At 44.1% G+C, this 18,737-nt stretch overlaps 1 protein-coding gene and 1 non-coding gene across 3 annotated transcripts in view; both read right to left on the reverse strand.

Annotated features, from left to right (window-relative positions):
* The window catches only part of LOC126481625 (ETS-like protein pointed), an 808,396-nt gene that overhangs the window by 446,908 nt on the left and 342,751 nt on the right, over window positions 1–18,737 (reverse strand). The window contains exon 4 of one of the 2 annotated variants that reach the window (XM_050105514.1): window positions 8,743–8,796. The exons of the other annotated variant lie outside the window; for it this stretch is intronic. Coding sequence (XP_049961471.1) covers window positions 8,743–8,796 — 54 coding nt within the window. The remainder of the gene's footprint in view (window positions 1–8,742; window positions 8,797–18,737) is intronic. 2 annotated transcript variants of the gene reach the window in all.
* On the reverse strand, window positions 14,642–14,716 carry Trnap-cgg (transfer RNA proline (anticodon CGG)). The gene has a single exon. It is a non-coding gene; the product is annotated as a tRNA-Pro (tRNA).

The following is an 18,737-nucleotide window of genomic DNA, read 5'->3' on the forward strand; positions in this document are numbered from 1 at the left end:
TCTCTTGTTGGAAGATGTATGTTCGTCACCAGTATGACTACGTTGAGAAATAAATATGGAGACATGAAAAATAAAGATGTAAAATGTTAATAACGTTTGTTTTACTTAAAATGCTTGAAGAGTTTTCACATAAAAAATTCGTAGGCATTTCTTTTCAGTGTGCCCTAGTCTCATGTATCAGGAAGAACAGAATTGTTTGTGCGAGACGACATAGCGCAGCAGTCGTTGGAATTAGTAATACGGCTGAACTTTTTTACTGTGCACATTTATGTGTCGTCTATGTCTAACAAAGTTAACTAACGCCACAGATCAAATATAAAAATAATTTCGCCCAATACAATTAAAGTAGCTAAATGCTTCATTAATATGTGACGACAGCCATTTTTGTCAAATTTTGCAAGGTTTTACAACTTCGACCTTAAACAAGTGGGAAGTTACTCTCTGTCATAGAAGACTGACATCTTACACGTAAGATGAGAAGGAAGTCATGGTATGATGATAGCTGCATAAGTTGAAAAAATTTTACATAGTGATATCTTCCACGGATGCCGAGAACGAAGTCATGGTATGATGGTTGCTGCATTAGTTGTAAGGCTTTTACATCTTGTAGGGCTCATTATACTAAATTGTTTGTGAAATTACAGTTGTTAGTAGCGTGCTGGAATAAAGTTAAACGCATTTGCTGAAATCGAGATCTACTGCAATTGGAAAAGACGTCATAACAAAGATTATACCCGTTGAAGTACACGGCTGTGAAAGTGATCACAATAAGCGAACATGGATCTGCAAAAATGATTTGAGTAGTTGCGAAGTTAAACTTCGCATGCGACGCTGATTGCAGGATTCGCTAGACTGTTTCGTCAATCGTATTCCGTTAGACTTTGTCACATTACTGTCACATATAGCTATGTCATATGTACTCATTTTAGGACCAGTATTGTATCGTATGGAACTGGGGACCTAGAAACGACGGAGAGGCTTCGTCCCCGCCATAGCCCTCAGTAGTTCACAACCACAACAGGCTACAGCAGTCCACTCACCCCCCCCCCCCCCCTCCGAACCCAGGGTTATTGTGTGGTTCGACCCTCAGTGGAAGCCCCCCGGGAACGTCTCACACCAGACGAGTGTAACCCCAATGTTTGCGTGGTAGAGTAATTATGGTATACGCGTACGTGGAGAAAGTGTCTGCGCAGCAATCGCCGACACAGTGTAACTGAGGCGGAATAAGGAGGACCAGCCCGCATTCGCCGAGGCAGATGGAAAACCGCCTTAAAAACCATCCACAGAGTGGCCGGCATACCGGACCTCGAGACTAATCCGCCGGGCGGATTCGAGCCGATCGCAGGTTCGAATCCTACCTCGGGCCTGGATGTGTGTCATGTCATGTTAGTTAGGTTTAAGTAGTTCTAAGTCTAGGGGATTGATGACATCAGATGTTAAGCCCCACAGTGCTTAGAGCCATTTTAACCATTTTTGATTCGTGCCGGGGACCGGTACGCCTTCCCGCCCGGGAAGCAGTGCGTTACACCGCACGGCTAACCGGGCGGGCCAGGGCCAGCATACTTTTCAATCACGTAATTATCTTTTGGACTGTGAGTGGGGAAAGAAATGCTTCGCTTTCGGGTGGCGTGCCTTTTGTAGCGAGAGAGAGCCGTCGGTTAACTCACTTCGTCAACCGCGCTCACAGTGTGTGTGGCCCAGACTTGGCGTCAGTCTGAACGCATCACACCATCGAGCTTGTGTGCCGGCGAACGTCACCACGGCGGGCAAAGATGTCTAGTCAGCCTCGCCACCCCTTGGATGTAAGGTAGGTACAGGTTGAAAGTTGGACAGGGAGAAGGAACGTTTTTCTGGAAGTCGGGGAGAGAGGTTCGAGCCACACGGTCGGAGATGGGCAAAGAAGGTGTCTGACGACCATCTGTGGCTATTTTGCAGCACTCTGCTGACTTTGAGCAGAGTTAAGCGTTCACATTCCGCAGTAGCGCGATCCGGAATCTTAGCAGTTACTTCTCATATGTTTTGGATGTACAGCCGAGGTTCCTGATGTAGCTCCAATTTGAATTTGGATTCGTAAATCTTGCAACAGCGAGCTGCACAAATAAAGATATGTTGGCGCTGTTGCCTCCATGCAGTTTTCCTTCCATAGTATTCCTCCCACAGTGTTAGTCTTATCTATTTTGTATACCCAATAAGAGGTTCACTTGATTTTATTTCACTGCTAATTTCTGGCTAGTATTTGCGTCTTTTACGAAGAAATAATATCCTGCGAAAGGCAGGTTACTTATTAATTTTATTTCAGTTAAAAGCAAAAAAATTACAATTTGACTCATCTCGTTCAACTTTGGAGTAAATAAATATTTCGTTCAAAACAGACCTGACTTCGATTACAAGATCCTTAACAGCTTTCCTGGTTGGGTAGTCTAAAGATAGTCTGTTGTGCTTTGCGATGCTGGTGCTCTTTTGCGTGCAGTGTCCACATGAACGAGATGGCATCGTTATTGCACTAACTGCAATACAAGCAGTTTGATCACTCGCGCTATACCACCTATTCCGAGACTTCAATTTAATAACTCCCTTCAACTTCTTCGAGTTTGTTCCTTAATTGTTCCACTAAAATCATGGTACTTAAATAGAGGATACAATGCTCCCTTGCGAAGCAGAGATGACAGACATCGAATCCCGCCTCGGTTAAGGTTCCGTATTTTTAAATGGGGCATTACGTACTGTGCCTATCCTAAAGTAATGACATAAGAGAAATTATTATTGTTGTGCATATGGTAACTAGAGATTTCTTAGAGACTATATAATATAATGATAGTCTCTAATATATAGTCTCTAATAGACTATATGTTAGAAACTATGCACAATCATTGTGCTAACAGGTCTGCTGACAGCACTTTGGAACCCACGAATGATTTCTTGCGACGTTTTATAACCACCCCCCATAACCCTCGACAATCGCTGTCCATCAGTACATGAGATCTGCTTGGTCTTGGTGACGTATTTGTGAAGAGGAAAGGCAAATGAACAACCACAGCTAAACCAACACTTGGACAGCTTTAGAAGGGTTGAAATATCCCTGATGAATTTGTTACTCAGGTGACTAGTCCACGTTCGCAGTCCTTGAGCTCTCCTGTGCTGTTACTGCTCCTCTCGCGACGTCTATCAGTCAGTTCAGAATTACCTAGGTGTGTCCGGATACTTTTGATCAGAGAGTGTGTGGTAGCAGCGCCACGAGACCACAGACAGAGCAAGCCCCCCCCGCACGCGCAGGTGTGCGCCAGCCTGGCGGCGCAGAACGGGAGCTAGGCGCGGCCCGCGCGCTGGCCGCCCCAGGGTTTCCGGCGCCGCTAACGGCGGCGCTTCCTGCCGCAGAAACCGAGAGTTGCGCTGCTCTTGCTCACAGCACGCCACGCGGCCGCGTCTCGGCTGCCAGCGCCCACTGATCCGAGTTTCCGTACGCCGCACAGGTCGTAGTTTTGTCACCCTACAGGGGCCTTCACTATGACGACTACAGTGAACAAGCCACGACGTGGTGACGCACTTCAAATCACAGCTTAACATCTTGTCAGTAGCCACTCAACAGCTGGCGGACAATAATCCCACATCCATACCTAAGTTTGCCCTTTACTGATGGTTTATACCCCCCCCCCCCTTCCGTGAACTAAGCATACGCCTCAAGATAGTATATTGTCTCGAAAAGCGAGTCCCTCCTCATGCACTGGTGAAGATATCAAGATTTGAAATATACAGTTAATAATAATAATGATGGTGATAATAATACGGGATTCAACAGGGTGGTTATTAGTCCCTTTACCTTAATAATCAACTAACGATTAATGTACAGTCACTCGGGTCAATACTGTGACGATAGAAGATAAACTGACAAAAACATAACGATGAACTATGAGTCTTGTTAAAAGAAGATACAGTAAACGCAAAGGTGAAGGTGAAGGTTGAATAGGGGAAGGAAGTGGGTGACAAAGGTTCTCCCCCCCCCCTCCCCCTTCCCAATACGAATTGGGGAGAAATGTGTGCCCCGTGACTCTCTCTTTCTGCCTCCTCCGTACCGATACCAGGAGAGGATACACAAAACGAAAAGAGTCAGTCTGTGTATTGTAGGTGATATGGACGAATAACATGTAGACAAACATAGGTTTCAAATTAAAGGAAGTAAGATTTGGACTTCATGCCCGGGGGCACAGGTGGAACTGTATAGTAATTCCGTGAATAAGAAGAAAACACTTAAGACCGCAGCCCCTCCGCCCCCTCCCCCTTCCATCATCGTTTACTGGAGCAAAAGAAAATACCAAAAGCAGGAGGTTTCCCCTTCTCATCTCCACAAGTATGTTAGCTAATGCAGATAGTGTGTCCACAGAGAAATTAAAGACGTAAGAACGACTGTGTGTGTGTGTGTGTGTGTGTGTGTGTGTGTGTGTGTGTGTGTGAGAGAGAGAGAGAGAGAGAGAGAGAGAGAGAGAGAGAGAGCAGTGATTATGCGCAAGGAAGTCGTATGACAAGTCGGCCAGCAAACGCCTTGGGGTAGATTCAGTCGCCTAATTGGAAACGTTTCCCTTCCTCGCGCACATTGATACCTTCCCTTCGCAAATTGCTGGTGACTGTGACGAAAGCGTATGGCGCTCTTGTGTCGCGTCTGTGTTACGGCCGACTGTGTGAAGGAAGGGCAGATAGTCTCGTCTGCTCCAATACGACCAAGGAGCTCCCGAGCTTATCCTTTCCTTCCGATGCACGGACACCATCAACAGCGTCGGATGTCCTCATTCCACGATACTGCCGAGAGGTCTGGAATTTAACCGAGGATACTGGCGCAATGTCTGATGAGCACAGCACCTATACACCACCTATCCTCTCCTCACCAGCCACATACGGGCAATGATAATTATTCCCTCCGCCAAGATTCGAATCTGCTACCTCCGAGTCGATTAAAAGCTTACTCTTCATTCACGTAACTCTCTGTAATACCACTAAAACCAATCTAGTCGAATCCCAAGATGACTGGTTCAGTGAGATCACGCACAGTTCTTCCCCCGTATTACTAAAATACGTCAATGCTTCATCTAGAATGACCTCAACATTTACGGGACACTTGTTCATAACACCGCGTATTATTTTAAAACAAGGGCTCATTCTTTCATGAAAGCACTTTTATGTGTAGTTCGAAACAGTGCTCATCGTAGACAGAATGCGGTCCCTGCATGGCTATCCTTGTAAAAAGTCCGTCGGCGAACGACGCAATGGAAGATCAGCAATGAGTGACGTCAGGCAGATTGTACTCTTACGTCTTGTGTACGCGCCTCTTTTTAATTGTTCGGTTTCTCCTCTTCCGTAGTACACCAACTTTCGTTCGCTTTGTGCCAGACACTGAGAAAGGGCCGAATGCAACTCTCTCTCTCTCTCTCTCTCTCTCTCTCTCTCTCTCTCTCTCTCTCCTACCTGCTTATTTATTTATTTATGTCTCTCGCAGGAAAACAGGAAAATATACATCTACTACAATTGTCAGCAGTGTGTTGGGTATGGAGCGCTTGTAGAGGACTGACAGTATACATCTTATTAGGAACATTCATCGGCTGTGTCAGCTGTAATAAATTACCGTCGCTGATACAACCTGGGACTAAAAGCAAAATAATATTACACTTGAATCCACAAAGTGGCACTGCAGGCTGAGTGAAGCATGTTATGATTATGGTTAATCCGAAACTCCGCTGCGCTTAAGTACTGTAGATCGCAATAAGGTACTACCGTTTATTGTTTAATTCTCACCTTATCCTCTTACTCCTTTCCCTTACCAGAAGTAATCCATGCTCAGTTAGCCACGGATCCGCCAAGGAAACATGTTTCAATACAAAATCAAACATAAAAACAGGCAGGTGGAAAGAATATTAAGTTGTGTCGTTTGCAGCATGTGGGGAATAACATACATGGCACACCCATGACAACAACAATCTAACGATACAAAACCGAGATTACATCTATTCGACGTGAATAACATTACGAACTAGTCAAAAGATTTTCAACCTATTTTAGATTCTTCAGTTCCAGTGCACTCAATAAAATACTATCTTGCAATCACTTAATGCAAATACATCATCACTGATGGAGCTCATTTTATTGACTAGTAACAAAGTGTTTACGTCGACGACGGCAGAAGTGCATATGTTTTTTTCCGGTATTCCTGATGTAGCCGACCAACAGACAGCGAAAGAACTCTATCACCATTTCCGATACAATCGAAATGTAGCTTATGTTCAGAGCTACAAAAAAATAAAAAAACGAAGAAAATAAACTATCGTGCCGAAAATAAATTGAATAGTATACACAAAAAAATAAAATACGCAATAGAGTGAGAACGTTTGACAAGGAAATGAAGGCAAAATCAAATCTGCTCGTGCCCAAGTCATCAGCGTTGCGTTTCAGATGAATGTACGCAATAAAAGTTTTCCTTCAGTTTTTAGGAGTTTACCATATTTCTTGAACACGAGGACGTACTCGTAATTTGGTGCTCATAACCGAGTTTTTTTATCACCTATCTATAACAGTATGCTCTCGTATAACTACTGTAGAAAATTAATTCTAAGCTGTTGCCAACATTCGTAATAGTGTGTCAGTATTACCTTATTTCTTTTCAACAGAGGTTATACTATAGAAATCAAACTGAAAAATCATACTTTTTTATTTATCATTGTACACCTAGCCGGATATTCCTTAATATTCCTCATTTATACTAGACTGGTGTCTTTCAGTCACTTTTCACGGTGTTTCTTTAACATTTATTTATCCCATTGTGGCCTGTCACTTTAAACTTAAACTCAGCTGTACTCATCCTTATACAGATTCTTACATAAATTATGCAATACTACCACCTACACGATACTACCTCTATCATCATCAGTATTTCTACTATTATTAATAATAATTAGAAAAAGTAATTACTTCTAACAAGGGAACCTCCCAATCGCACCCCCCTCAGATTTAGTTATAAGTTGGCACAGTGGACAGGCCTTGAAAAACTGAACACAGATCAATCGAGAAAACAGGAAGAAGTTGTGTGGAACTATGGAAAAAATAAGTAAAATATACAAACTGAGTAGTCCATGTGGAAGATAAGCCATATCAAGCACAATGTCAGTTCAGGTGCGCCGTGGTCCCGTGGTTAGCGTGAACAACTGCGGAACGAGAGGACCTTGGTTCAAGTCTTCCCTCAGGTGAAAATTTTACTTTATTTATTTTCGCAAAGTTATGATCTGTCAGTTCGTTCATTGACGTCTCTGTTCACTGTAATAAGTTTAGTGTCTGTGTTTTGCGACCGCACCGCAAAACCGTGCGATTAGTAGACGAAAGTACGTTCCTCTCCAATGGGAACCGAAAACATTTGATCGCAAGGTCATAGGTCAACCGATTCCTCCACAGGAAAACACGTCTGATATATTCTATACGACACTGGTGACGGCATGTGCGTCACATGACAGGAATATGTTGTCGACCCACCTAACTTGTACACTTGGCGAATGGGTAAAAAGATTCTTCTACCTTGCCCGATTTAGGTTTTCTTGTGGATGTGATAATAACTCCCAAAAAAGTGATGAAAACATAAGAGTTTGTCACATAAACTGCAACAAATGAATGCAACAGTTTCACAGTCACACAGTTTTCCCTGTGCTCTGTCAAAACATATGTTTTTAACGTTTTCCAAGTTTTTCCGTGTGTAGACCGTCAAATCCTGCATATGTCCAAGCAAATCTGAACATCTCCTGGAATTTTCGAGAGCGAAGTTGATTGTGTGAATGCCTGAACTTTGATAATTGACACACGTCAATTGCTAGAAAATAAAAAAGTTAAAATTGTTACTCCAGGGGAGACTCGAACCAAGGTCTTCTCGTCCCGCAGTTGCATACGCAAACCACGAGACCACGACGCTCCTCTGATTATATTGTCCAAGATGTGGCTTATGTTACACATCGACTACTCAATTTGTATATTTTGCTTATTTTTTTTTCATAGTTCGATAAAACTTCTTCCTGTTTTCTCGATTGATCTGTGTTCAGTTTCTCAAGGCCTATCCACTGTGCCAACTTATAACTAAATCTGAGGGGGGTGCGATGGGGAGGTTCCCTTGTAAGGTTTTCTGATTCCTTGAACAGTAGGGGTCCATAAAAAAATCAAGATTCGGTGTCAAGAAAGAGACTCGTTTTACCACCAAAAAATGATTCGCCCTGTTTACCAGATAAAGGACTTACTGAAGTTTTAAGTGCAGTATAGAGAAGTTCACTGAGACATCGGCATGCGTTCGTATACGGCAACAGAGTTTGGAAACTCCTTGGGAGTTGGCAATAATCTTTTTCCGTGCGACGACTTTGGAGGAATGTTGAGAATCTAGTAGTAGGAACTAGGGGGGGGGGGGGGGGGGGGACTTTGCCCTAGTGAACGGCGGAGAGCTCGCCAGCTGCGTCGCCCGTGGGCCGAATCGCCAGCGGAGCGCCATCGGCCGCAAGTGGTGCGGAACCCGCCCAAACTCCATTACGTTGCTAATTGCGTGTGGAGAGACGTGGAGGAGAGGGATAAAAAAAATGTCTCCGTCGCCGTCTGCGATATTGCGTTAGCCGCTGAGGACAGACAAACAGAATTACCAGTCGCGAGCAAACTTAATAAACGGGGCGCAGGGGTTAATTGTATTGCTCTTAAAAGCCCCCGGGAGGAGCCGTGGGCGCCCGAGCTTTTACCTACCTTTTAATTGTTGCACGCCACCGCTTTGGTAGGGGCCACGCCGCGAGTTCTCCCCTGCAACAAGCCAATCACAGAGGGCGTTAGAGCGCCACCGGCCAATGGCAGGCCGGGCAAGGGACACACACACAGACAGAGTATCCGGCGAGCGAAGAAAACACGTAGAGGGTGGAAGCGACCCACGAGACTCTTAAAGCCTGCTAACAAATTCATCGGTGATGACTCCTCGAATGGATGTCTTCCGTATCGCCTACTTCCCCATCACTCGGAGGAAAAATTGTTTTACTTTACGCACACAACCACTACGAAACTGTTCTCCAGAACGCTCCTTCCTTGCCATTTCCTCTGTTTCAAAGTCACAGGTGTCAAAGTCAAAAATCCAGCCACGAAAGAAAATACATAGCCATTTCGGATCAAAGAACCTCGATATACAGAACGTTACTTAATGATTAAAATGAAAAAAATACACACTTTTAATACTTAACGATGCAGGGCCGTTATTAATGTATTAGAGTGCTCGAATGCATAGAGAAAAATCTGGGATATTTCAGTTAACGACAGGCTGGTCGTCTGGTTTTGTGAGATTCCAACATCTACATCCATGAGATTATTTCAGATCTCTATGCTCAGTGCATGGCCGGGGAAAATCCATAATGCTACGAGTTGTTTCCTTTCTTGTTACATTTATCTAGTTACAGAGTGGATGGGAATAAGACATTCTGTAAGCTTCGCTTTTATACATCTATATTGGCCTTAGGTGAAGTACACAATCGAGGTTGCAGCGTAGTTTCATAGACAATATAGATATTTAAAATTACACAGTAACCTTTTGAGAAAGTCCGTTGCCGTTCTTCTGACAATTCCCATTAAGCCGTGGCGGCTCGTTTCACCTCCCCCTACCGATAGCTTCTAACTGGCGTCTCAGTAGGTGGCAGTATAATCACTCTGCCGTCAGTCGTAAATGCTGGTTGACGAAACCTACCAGTAAGAAAGCTAGCAGCTGCCTCTCAATAGCTTCGATGTCTTCCTTTAATCCGACCCTACAGAGGTCGGAAATACTCTAGCAGTATTCGAGAATGGACACGCTCTCGTTTATGGAAACGCTAAGTTTTTCTAGAATTCCCCTAATCAACTGAAGTCAACAATTCGCCTTCCCTACAACCGATCTAAACTGCTCGTTCCATTTCATGTCCCTTTGCAAAGTTACTTCTAGATATTTAGTAGATGTAACTGTGTCGGCAGCATAGCGCTACAACTATATTCGAACAGTACAGGATTGTTTTGCCTGCTCATCTGCAGTACCTTATTTAGAGAAAGCTATTAGTCACACGGAATAGGTATTAACTCACATTGCATCCTCCTACAGTTACTCAACGACGCGACTGCCATATCGCTGCTCAATCTATCTGTCAGGCAGTTTATGTATATAAAGAACAAGAGCAGTGCTACCAAACTTCGCTGGGACGCTCCTCACTATACCCTTGCCTCTGATGAACACACACTGTCCAAGACAACGTAATGGTTTCTGCGGTTAAATGTTTTCACAAGACTCTCACAGCCAGAGAGCCTATTCCATATGATTGAACCTTCGTTAACAGTTTGCAGTAGGGCTCTATGTCAAACGTTTTCTGGAAATCTAGGAATCTCCCTGTTTCCCTTCATCCATGATTCTTAGGACATCGTACGAGAAAACTACGTCCATGCATTTTCATCGCCACGTAAGTCAACATATTTTCAAATGGCTAGCTACGTTTAATCTGTGACCTGTTTTTCGTTTAGAATCGAAAGGACATTACAGTACTTTGTCACAAGTGCCGGGTTCCTGCTAATACATTCTTTTTATCACACCTGAAAAAAGTAGGTTTGTTTCACAACGCTACTACCGCAACAGCGAGGCCCTTGCAGGTACTGAAGATGCAGGCTGCGGAAGTGAAGTAACAGGAAGCCAACAACGATAACACGACTTCTCGGTCGTCTGACGTGTGGCGACACATCTCCGCTAACGAACACACTCCGCCCAGCGAGTGGCAAGACTCTACGCAACGTTTCCGCTACGTGGCCGTCACAACTGCCGACAAGTGAGTCCTACAATCACATTTGCAGTTCCATCACAAGGGAACACCTCCAACAGACTAACGCAATGCCTGCTACGAGTTTCACACTGTCGACAAATTGATATGTCTAAGGAAAACATCGTCCGAGTTAAGATACGACCAAAGCGTCAGACTGCTAGCGGAGCTAAACGAAATAAGTCAACATCATGATGGTGATGAAGCAGCCAATCGAGGTAAGTTCGCAGCTACATTCCTGATAACCATAGCGTGCGTCATAATTCAGAATTAAACTGCAAATTTGTAGACGGTGTGTGAGCGTTGTTGTTCGTCGTGGTTCAAGCTACGATGCTGAAGAGTAACTGTGGGGCTACATACGTACATTACCCAACAATTAAATATTGTTAATGGAAGTGACAGGAGAGCTATTTGGAATGCTCGAAAATATAAGAGAAACATGTTTTATAAGAATTTGAGAGCGTGGGCGGAAACAAACATCTGGATCGTTGAAGTAACGTTACGGGCGACGTTACGAAAAGAGTAAAATAATGTGTCCTGAAAGATGACGACGTCAGTGTTGCATGTAGGGAGGTAGAGGTAATAAATAAGGCCAACTAAGACGGACACTGAAGTGTGAAGAAATTAACGATAGGCTATTTTGAAATGATTTTGTAAGAGCAGAAGTAAGAATAAGCGTATCGGGTTTGAGTGGTGTTCCTCCTAAACATTAGTCCAGTATTTTAGCAGTTGCGTCACGTATCTCAGAACTCGGGAAGTCAAATCTGTGGTGTGAGAGGGAGAAGATAAGACCAAAGAGGAAGCAGAAGCGTGTCAGTCGGGGTTGTTTTCCCCCTGGAAAGAGTGGCTGGTAATTGTGTGGGGCGACTGCGCTCCCTGCTGCGCGGTGCCAGTTGTGACAGCAACCCCCCAGCGAGCCACTGCCGTAAACAGCGAGGGAGTCCCGCACAACAGGTTGCTCCCCAGGCAGTCGCCCTAATGATCTCCGGGGCGCGTAGCGGGCAGGCCGACTAAACGTCCAGATACCGCCACCACTACAGACTTAGCCCCTAATCTCGAAGCCGGCCGCGGTGGCCGTGCGGTTCTAGGCGCTGCAGTCCGGAACCGCGGGACTGCTACGGTCGCAGGTTCGAATCCTGCCTCGGGCATGGATGTGTGTGATGTCCTTAGGTTAGTTGGGTTTAAGTAGTTCTAAGTTCTAGGGGACTGATGACATAGATGTTAAGTCCCATAGTGCTCAGAGCCATTTGAACCTAATCTCGAAGTAAGAGAGCAACAGTATTTAACGGAAACGGTATTATGTTAAGCGCTTTTTTTTTTTGGGGGGGGGGGGGTCGTCTCGAGCATCTGCATGTACCATCTTCTGATGTGCTGCGGAGGGTACTTTGTGTGCTATTGTTACTTTCCCGGTTTCCTGCTCCAGTCACGAATGCTATGCGGGAAGAACGATTGTTGGTAGCTCTCCGTGTCAGCTCTAATTCTCCAATTTTACATTCATGGCATTTTTTCAATATACATATTGATCCACTCTTCTAGGAATGTATGCTCTCAAACTTCAACAGTAAACCATGTACTGGTGAGTGAGACCCTTCTTGTAGCGTGTAAAACTGTAGTTGGATTAGCACCGCCGGGACGCTTTCGCGTTTACCAAACAAACCTGAGACAAAAGGCGCGGCTCTTCTTTGGGTCTGCTTAATTTCCTATATCATTTATACCCTTTATTTCTTGTGTCATTTCTGTCTGGTAAGGATCCCAGTCTGACGAGCAATGCTCACGTAATCGGTAGAAAGTGCTACTTGCTACCTCTAAGAATCCTTCCAATTGATGTGTTCGCCATCTGCCGGTCCTTCGATTAGTTTTATGTATGTGGTCGTTCGACTTTAAATCTTTCCGTACGGATACTCCTGGGTGTTTAACGGTTGTGACTACACAGTTGCAGAACAATAAAAGAAAGCAATCATAAATAACTGGTCTTTTCGCCTACTTACGCGCAATACGTTACTGTTTGCGTAAAACTGTCGGTACCTGCTCTACGTGTAGATCCTCAGCTAGGCATTCTTGCAATATAACTGGTTGGAACATCTTCAGTGGAAATTTTGAAGCTAATATTACACGATGCACGAAGCTTTTATCGATCGAGTAGAGCACATCTGGGTCGTATAGTTGTAATAAGCAAGAAACGAGACTTCGCATTACTATGACTATTTGATGAAGCAAATTTGTGACAGATTCTGTTCCATGAGCTGCGTCCTTACACTGTTGCACATTTCAAAATATTCCGTCAGTTCAGCAGCTGTGAACAAGAAATTCACTAGAAATATGACGTTCTTGCAGGTGGAAAAAAAATGTAGGAGCTCTGGGGAAAAACCACGAAGATGAAGCAGTAAATTTGTGTACTTAGAAAATATTATGTTCAATTAATGACGGTCGATTTAAAAATAGCACTCACTTCAATCCACACACGTGTATACTCCTTGCTTAAAATGTTCGAAACATTTCTGCAAGCTATTTAATGTATGTCAGTGCTTTCAGTGACTGCTCAGCAATAACGTATCTTTTCTCTTATTTATACGCAATACAAGACATCTGTTTACGTCAAATGTCAAACACGGCGCCAAGTGTTGGTCTTTTGCAGGTCTTCCTTGATATCAGTATAATCTGCAACCGACTCCTGGAGCTTCTGACCTGATCTTCAAGGTTATTTAATTATACGTGACTAGATCGATCGTCATTATATCTCCGGAATGTTTGGGACTTCCATCGTAGGGTCTTTGGCCTACTCAGTTAAAAATGTGAGAACAGGGTGGTCATAACCGTCGTTGATGTTGTCAAGGCGTAACTGTTATCGACAGTTAATAATAGTAATGGAAGATTCTATAAGCTACATTTGGCATTTAAACTGTGACAATGAACAAATTAGTTGCATTTGTAAGTACCATTTTGTGCTCTGTTGATGAGCAGGAGATCGAGTATATTGTGGACTTACGTGTATCCAAACATGCAAATTGTGTATACTGAAACAGCCTTCGCGATTAAACAAAGCCTCGTCGGTGTCCAGGACATGGGCCGAATATTATGGGTGGAGGGTAGTTGTTTTAAAAACAAATTTGGGAACGGCACACATTGAGGAAAATCTGCAGGTGCTAGTGCTGACAAGCGCTGAAGCTGGAAAGGATGCAATTTCTGGTCGTGTAACAACGCTATGTCTGACGCCAAGGATGTGTGAAACACGTTGTGTACTTTTAGATAGAGCGTCGCAGCATCTCATCTTCTATTTCGGGAGTTAGCACAGTTTGATTCCGACTTGTATTACGCTCACTTGCACGAAGGGTGCCTGTTTCAGATACCAGGCGATGTAGACGTCCGAGTGTTCGGTGTTGTGGAACCCGCCGGTTAGGAAAGCGCTGTCTATACTGTCTCACTGCAGTTCGTCCATTTTCATTCCCAGACCCGTATACCAGATGTATGTCAGCCGTTTCAGTGTACGTAAACCGCTTCACGTTCACTGTTGTTACAAGGCGGTTATGACTGCGACTGAATCTGTGTGTTTCCAAGGACACATCAGAGCCAAGCATCCGCACAAAGAGCAGTTTTCAATGTCAGAATCACCAACAAAGTGTTCCCTAGCATTACAAGTTGACATCAGAGACCAAATGCTCCTTGTCGAAACATATTTGTTTTTATGTTCTCTATATCCTGCATTAATTTGAGTGAATAGTTTCGGAACACCGTCTATATACTCGATGGTTACACATTGTACACATTTAGAATGAAATTTTCACTCTATAGCGGAGTGTGCGCTGATATGAAACTTCCTGGCAGATTAAAACTGTGTGCCGGACCGAGACTCGAACTCGGGACCTTTGCCTTCCGCGGGCAAGTGCTCTACCAACTGAGCTACCCAAGCACGACTCACGCCCCGTCCTCACAGCTTTACTTCTGCCAGTACCTCGTCTCCTACCTCCCAGGAGAGCTTCTGAAAGTTTGGAAGGTAGGAGACGAGGTTCTGGCAGAAGTAAAGCTGTGAGGACGGGGCGTGAGTCGTGCTTGGGTAGCTCAGTTGGTAGAAGAGCACTTGCCCGCGGAAGGCAAAGGTCCCGAGTTCGAGTCTCGGTCCGGCACACAGTTTTAATCTGCCAGGAAGTTTCATTGTACACACTTGTTGTTTGGTTTTCTCCTTTTGGTGCAAGAGACCCGAAGGCGGTCAGAGGTTGGACCGAAATCGATTGTTTTCCATAGAAACAGTATAGCTGTGTATTTAAAACGCATTTCTTAACCCTACCAAATTTCAACACCGTCTACACAAAATATTTAAATAAATGTGTTGTGGTCGGTAACAATCCTACAACAGAATGAGATTTTCACTCTGCAGCGGAGTGTGCGCTGATATGAAACTTCCTGGCAGATTAAAACTGTGTGCCCGGCCGAGACTCGAACTCGAGACCTTTGCCTTTCGCGGGCAAGTGCTCTACCAACTGAGCTACCGAAGCACGACTCACGCCCGGTACTCACAGTTTGGAAGGTAGGAGACGAGGTACTGGCAGAAGTAAAGCTGTGAATACCGGGCGTGAGTCGTGCTTCGGTAGCTCAGTTGGTAGAGCACTTGCCCGCGAAAGGCAAAGGTCCCGAGTTCGAGTCTCGGTCGGGCACACAGTTTTAATCTGCCAGGAAGTTTCAATCCTACAACACTTCCTTACTCTCTTGCCATTCGCTCGTAGTCACTTTTACGTGATGACCTCGCCGTAACTCTGCGACATGCTCTCAGCCGTCGACAGAAGAGGAGTCTGCAGCAACAGCGGTCGGCGGGCAGCGACTGTGTCCGCTAGGTGACGGTCGAGGCACGGGAGGGCAGAGCACGGCGAGACGCGTGTAGCCGCATGCGCCGGACAAGCTATTTGCGCCCGTTTCTGGGAAGCGCCGGAAGGCGGTGTTTTTCTGGCGCGGGCCGAGGGCCGCTGTGACAGTGTCCCGGCCAGGCGAGGACAGCCGCGCCACGCGGACGCCTCCCTCCGCGCTAATTGGCAGCGCCGCAGCGAGAGACCAACGACGGGCATACTCGTTTAGATCTCCTCATATCTTTGCTTTCAACAGGTAATGAATACCAACGTGTTTCTAGTGCTTGCGTGGAAGCTACTACCATCTCTTGTTAGCTGTCGGACGCGATTTTGAGGTAATCCTTTTGACTAGAGTGTTTCCGGATCGAGGTTCTTCCGTCATGCTTTAAAGTGTTTTTTAAATCGTGAATCTTCTGACTGGTGTATGCGGCCCGCTAATTCGTTTGTATTCCAAACTTTTTCTCCTGGTCACTTCCTTGCAACCCACCCCCTCTGATGCGAATGGGGGACAAATCTGTGTCATTTGCCAATGGAGAAAACATTGTGAAACACTTTTTTTTCAGTTACAGAGGACATGTCCTGTGAATACAGGCCTACATGATGTGCCTTTAATAAAGTGGTTTCTATTGCCTTCCCCATCCTCCTGTCAGTGACCGTTGCTGATTCTTCCGCCGTCAGGGCTAGTTTCTCAAATCAAGGGGAAGAGGTTGTCATGATCTTGCCATGATCCTCTGTCCACTCCTGTGTCCTCTTTGACAAAGTCGCTGGCAGAATGAGGTTGACTCCTCGTACCGGAAGTCTTTGGCCATCGCTGTTGTGGGATTTTATTCAAATAAGCTGTGGCTGAAATCGAATCGAGACTCAGACAAGACGCTGCCCTCCCGACCACGGTGACCGCCTTGCCACCACATAAACATTCTGTTTGCAGCTGACTGTAGTAAGCGCTCTCCATGAATATTTTTAGGAGATAAGATGAAAATGAAGAGTAGTGTGAAATCAGGTGCTGGCACAAACCCTACTAATCTCGAAATGTAAATTTCCATCAGATGGTCTGATATGCGTAAGGGAGGATGGCAGTTAATGCACAACTTGAATAACATTCATGAAGTTGTCAGTAGCAGAGCACCCGTATCGTCGAGGAGAACTGTCGTGTACTAGATATTAAGGGGCTCCGGAACGCCCTATACTTGCAATGTTAAAATAACGCTTATAAATTACATCTTTCCTCACAAAGTATTTGAGGTAGGAAGTTGAACTTTTTACAGATTATTTATTGGAATATGGGCTACAACTTAACACAGGGATTTTACAAAATTTTAGTTCAGTTATTAAAGATGTTTTTTTTTCAATTGTAATGAAAATTCACAACTTTTTTTTGCAATTTTTTATTTATATATTCAAAAATATACAGTTTTTTGGAAAAAGGCTGTGTTAAATTATGCAGAAAGTACTGTGTAACATTTACTGAAAGTTTGAAACAAATATGTTTGGAAGATCCTTAGAAAACATGTAATTAGTATGAGAAAATAAAAGTTTTGGGAATCGAGCGACAAAGATTGGATTAACTTTTTAGTCCATAGGATGGATTATCTTCATCCTCTGCAAACTCCTCCTCCAGCTTCCTCTTGTTCCTCCTCCTGTTTACTCTTGCTTGTATTTCTAGACTCTTTACAGCCCTGTCTGCAGCCCGAAGGCGTTCCTTGTCTAAAGCAAGCATCGCTCGTACCATGTTAGAACCTATCTTCATTCCCATATTTCTAAATACCTTGCACCTTACAATGTTGCCATCATTGAAAGTCGCAACAGCATCATACACACCAAAGTGAAGTGTTTCTATTCCAACCAATACAGTCTTGGGGATTCTCGACCATATAACACTATTTACACTTTCATTGGGGTTTTGAGTTTTTCCGTGAATACACTTTTTCAACAGTTCAGGTGCTGCTAAGTGTCTGAAAATAGGTTTTATCACCTCCATTATTGCATGAGGCAGACTATGCTTATGAGTGTACACTTCACCAGTTAGCAATCCTTTGTTATATTTACACCAACTGTCTTCTTCTTTGGGACACAAGCTATGTTGGGGATTTTCATCGGTTGAAGAAGTATGAAAAAAAGAGAGCCCAAACAGCCTTCTTCATTTCGTCGACACTTTGTGTATTTTGCCTAATAGCCATTCCATAATAGTTCTGTATTTTGTCAATTACACTGTCAGTTAACCTTCCCTTCCCATGCAACCCTTTACCATCACTGAGTTTTTGTTTTTTGTACGAAGCTTTCAGTCGCCGAAGTCTTGTTCCCATTCGCTTCTGTACGTGTCCAATACACTCAAATTTCTGCACTACAACATCATCACCATAGGGCTTCAGTCCTTGAACATGTTTGAAACTTTTAGAATCACCGTCACCAAGGTAATTAACATATCGCACTTTATCACACGCCTCAGAACGCTGGAATATACTGGCAACACCAGCCACTTCCATTCCTCCACTACTGCCACTATAGTTAGCTTTGCAATTATTTTCATGTGTACCTTTATATTTTTGTGGACATCTACAATACTTTGATATTACTGCTACATCTAAAACTTTCCCTGTATACATACTGGTGGCAGATACTACACCATGAAGAGATGTGTGTCCCCGTTTATGCCAGGTACCATCGAACGCTGCAGTCAAATCTCTGTTACCATTATTTTCCATTACTGCCTCTTCCACAGCGTTCTTCATAGATTCTATATAGACATCTTCTACTTTAGACCCTATTAATTTATTATAGGTCGTAAACTTGGTTGGGGGATTTGGAAGATTCATGACACCACAGAAAATTGCACCTGCAGTAGCACCCTTACCAACTGAACGCAAGGAATAAACAAATCTAACGTTGTGTTCGTAGATTTTGCTACCATTTTCTTCAGTTGCAGTTACTGCAACACTGTTCCAAAAGGTGGTCATGTATGAACACTTATCACATTTCAGTTGTATTTCACTAGCAAGTCCTACGTGCTTTATTATGGAGAGTTCCAGACCAATTTCACTACAATGAATACATCTTACACAGTTTGAAAAAATTCCTTTGAGAACCGACATATCAA

This window comes from Schistocerca serialis, chromosome 5 (assembly GCF_023864345.2).
Source record: "Schistocerca serialis cubense isolate TAMUIC-IGC-003099 chromosome 5, iqSchSeri2.2, whole genome shotgun sequence".
Lineage (NCBI taxonomy): Eukaryota > Metazoa > Arthropoda > Insecta > Orthoptera > Acrididae > Schistocerca > Schistocerca serialis.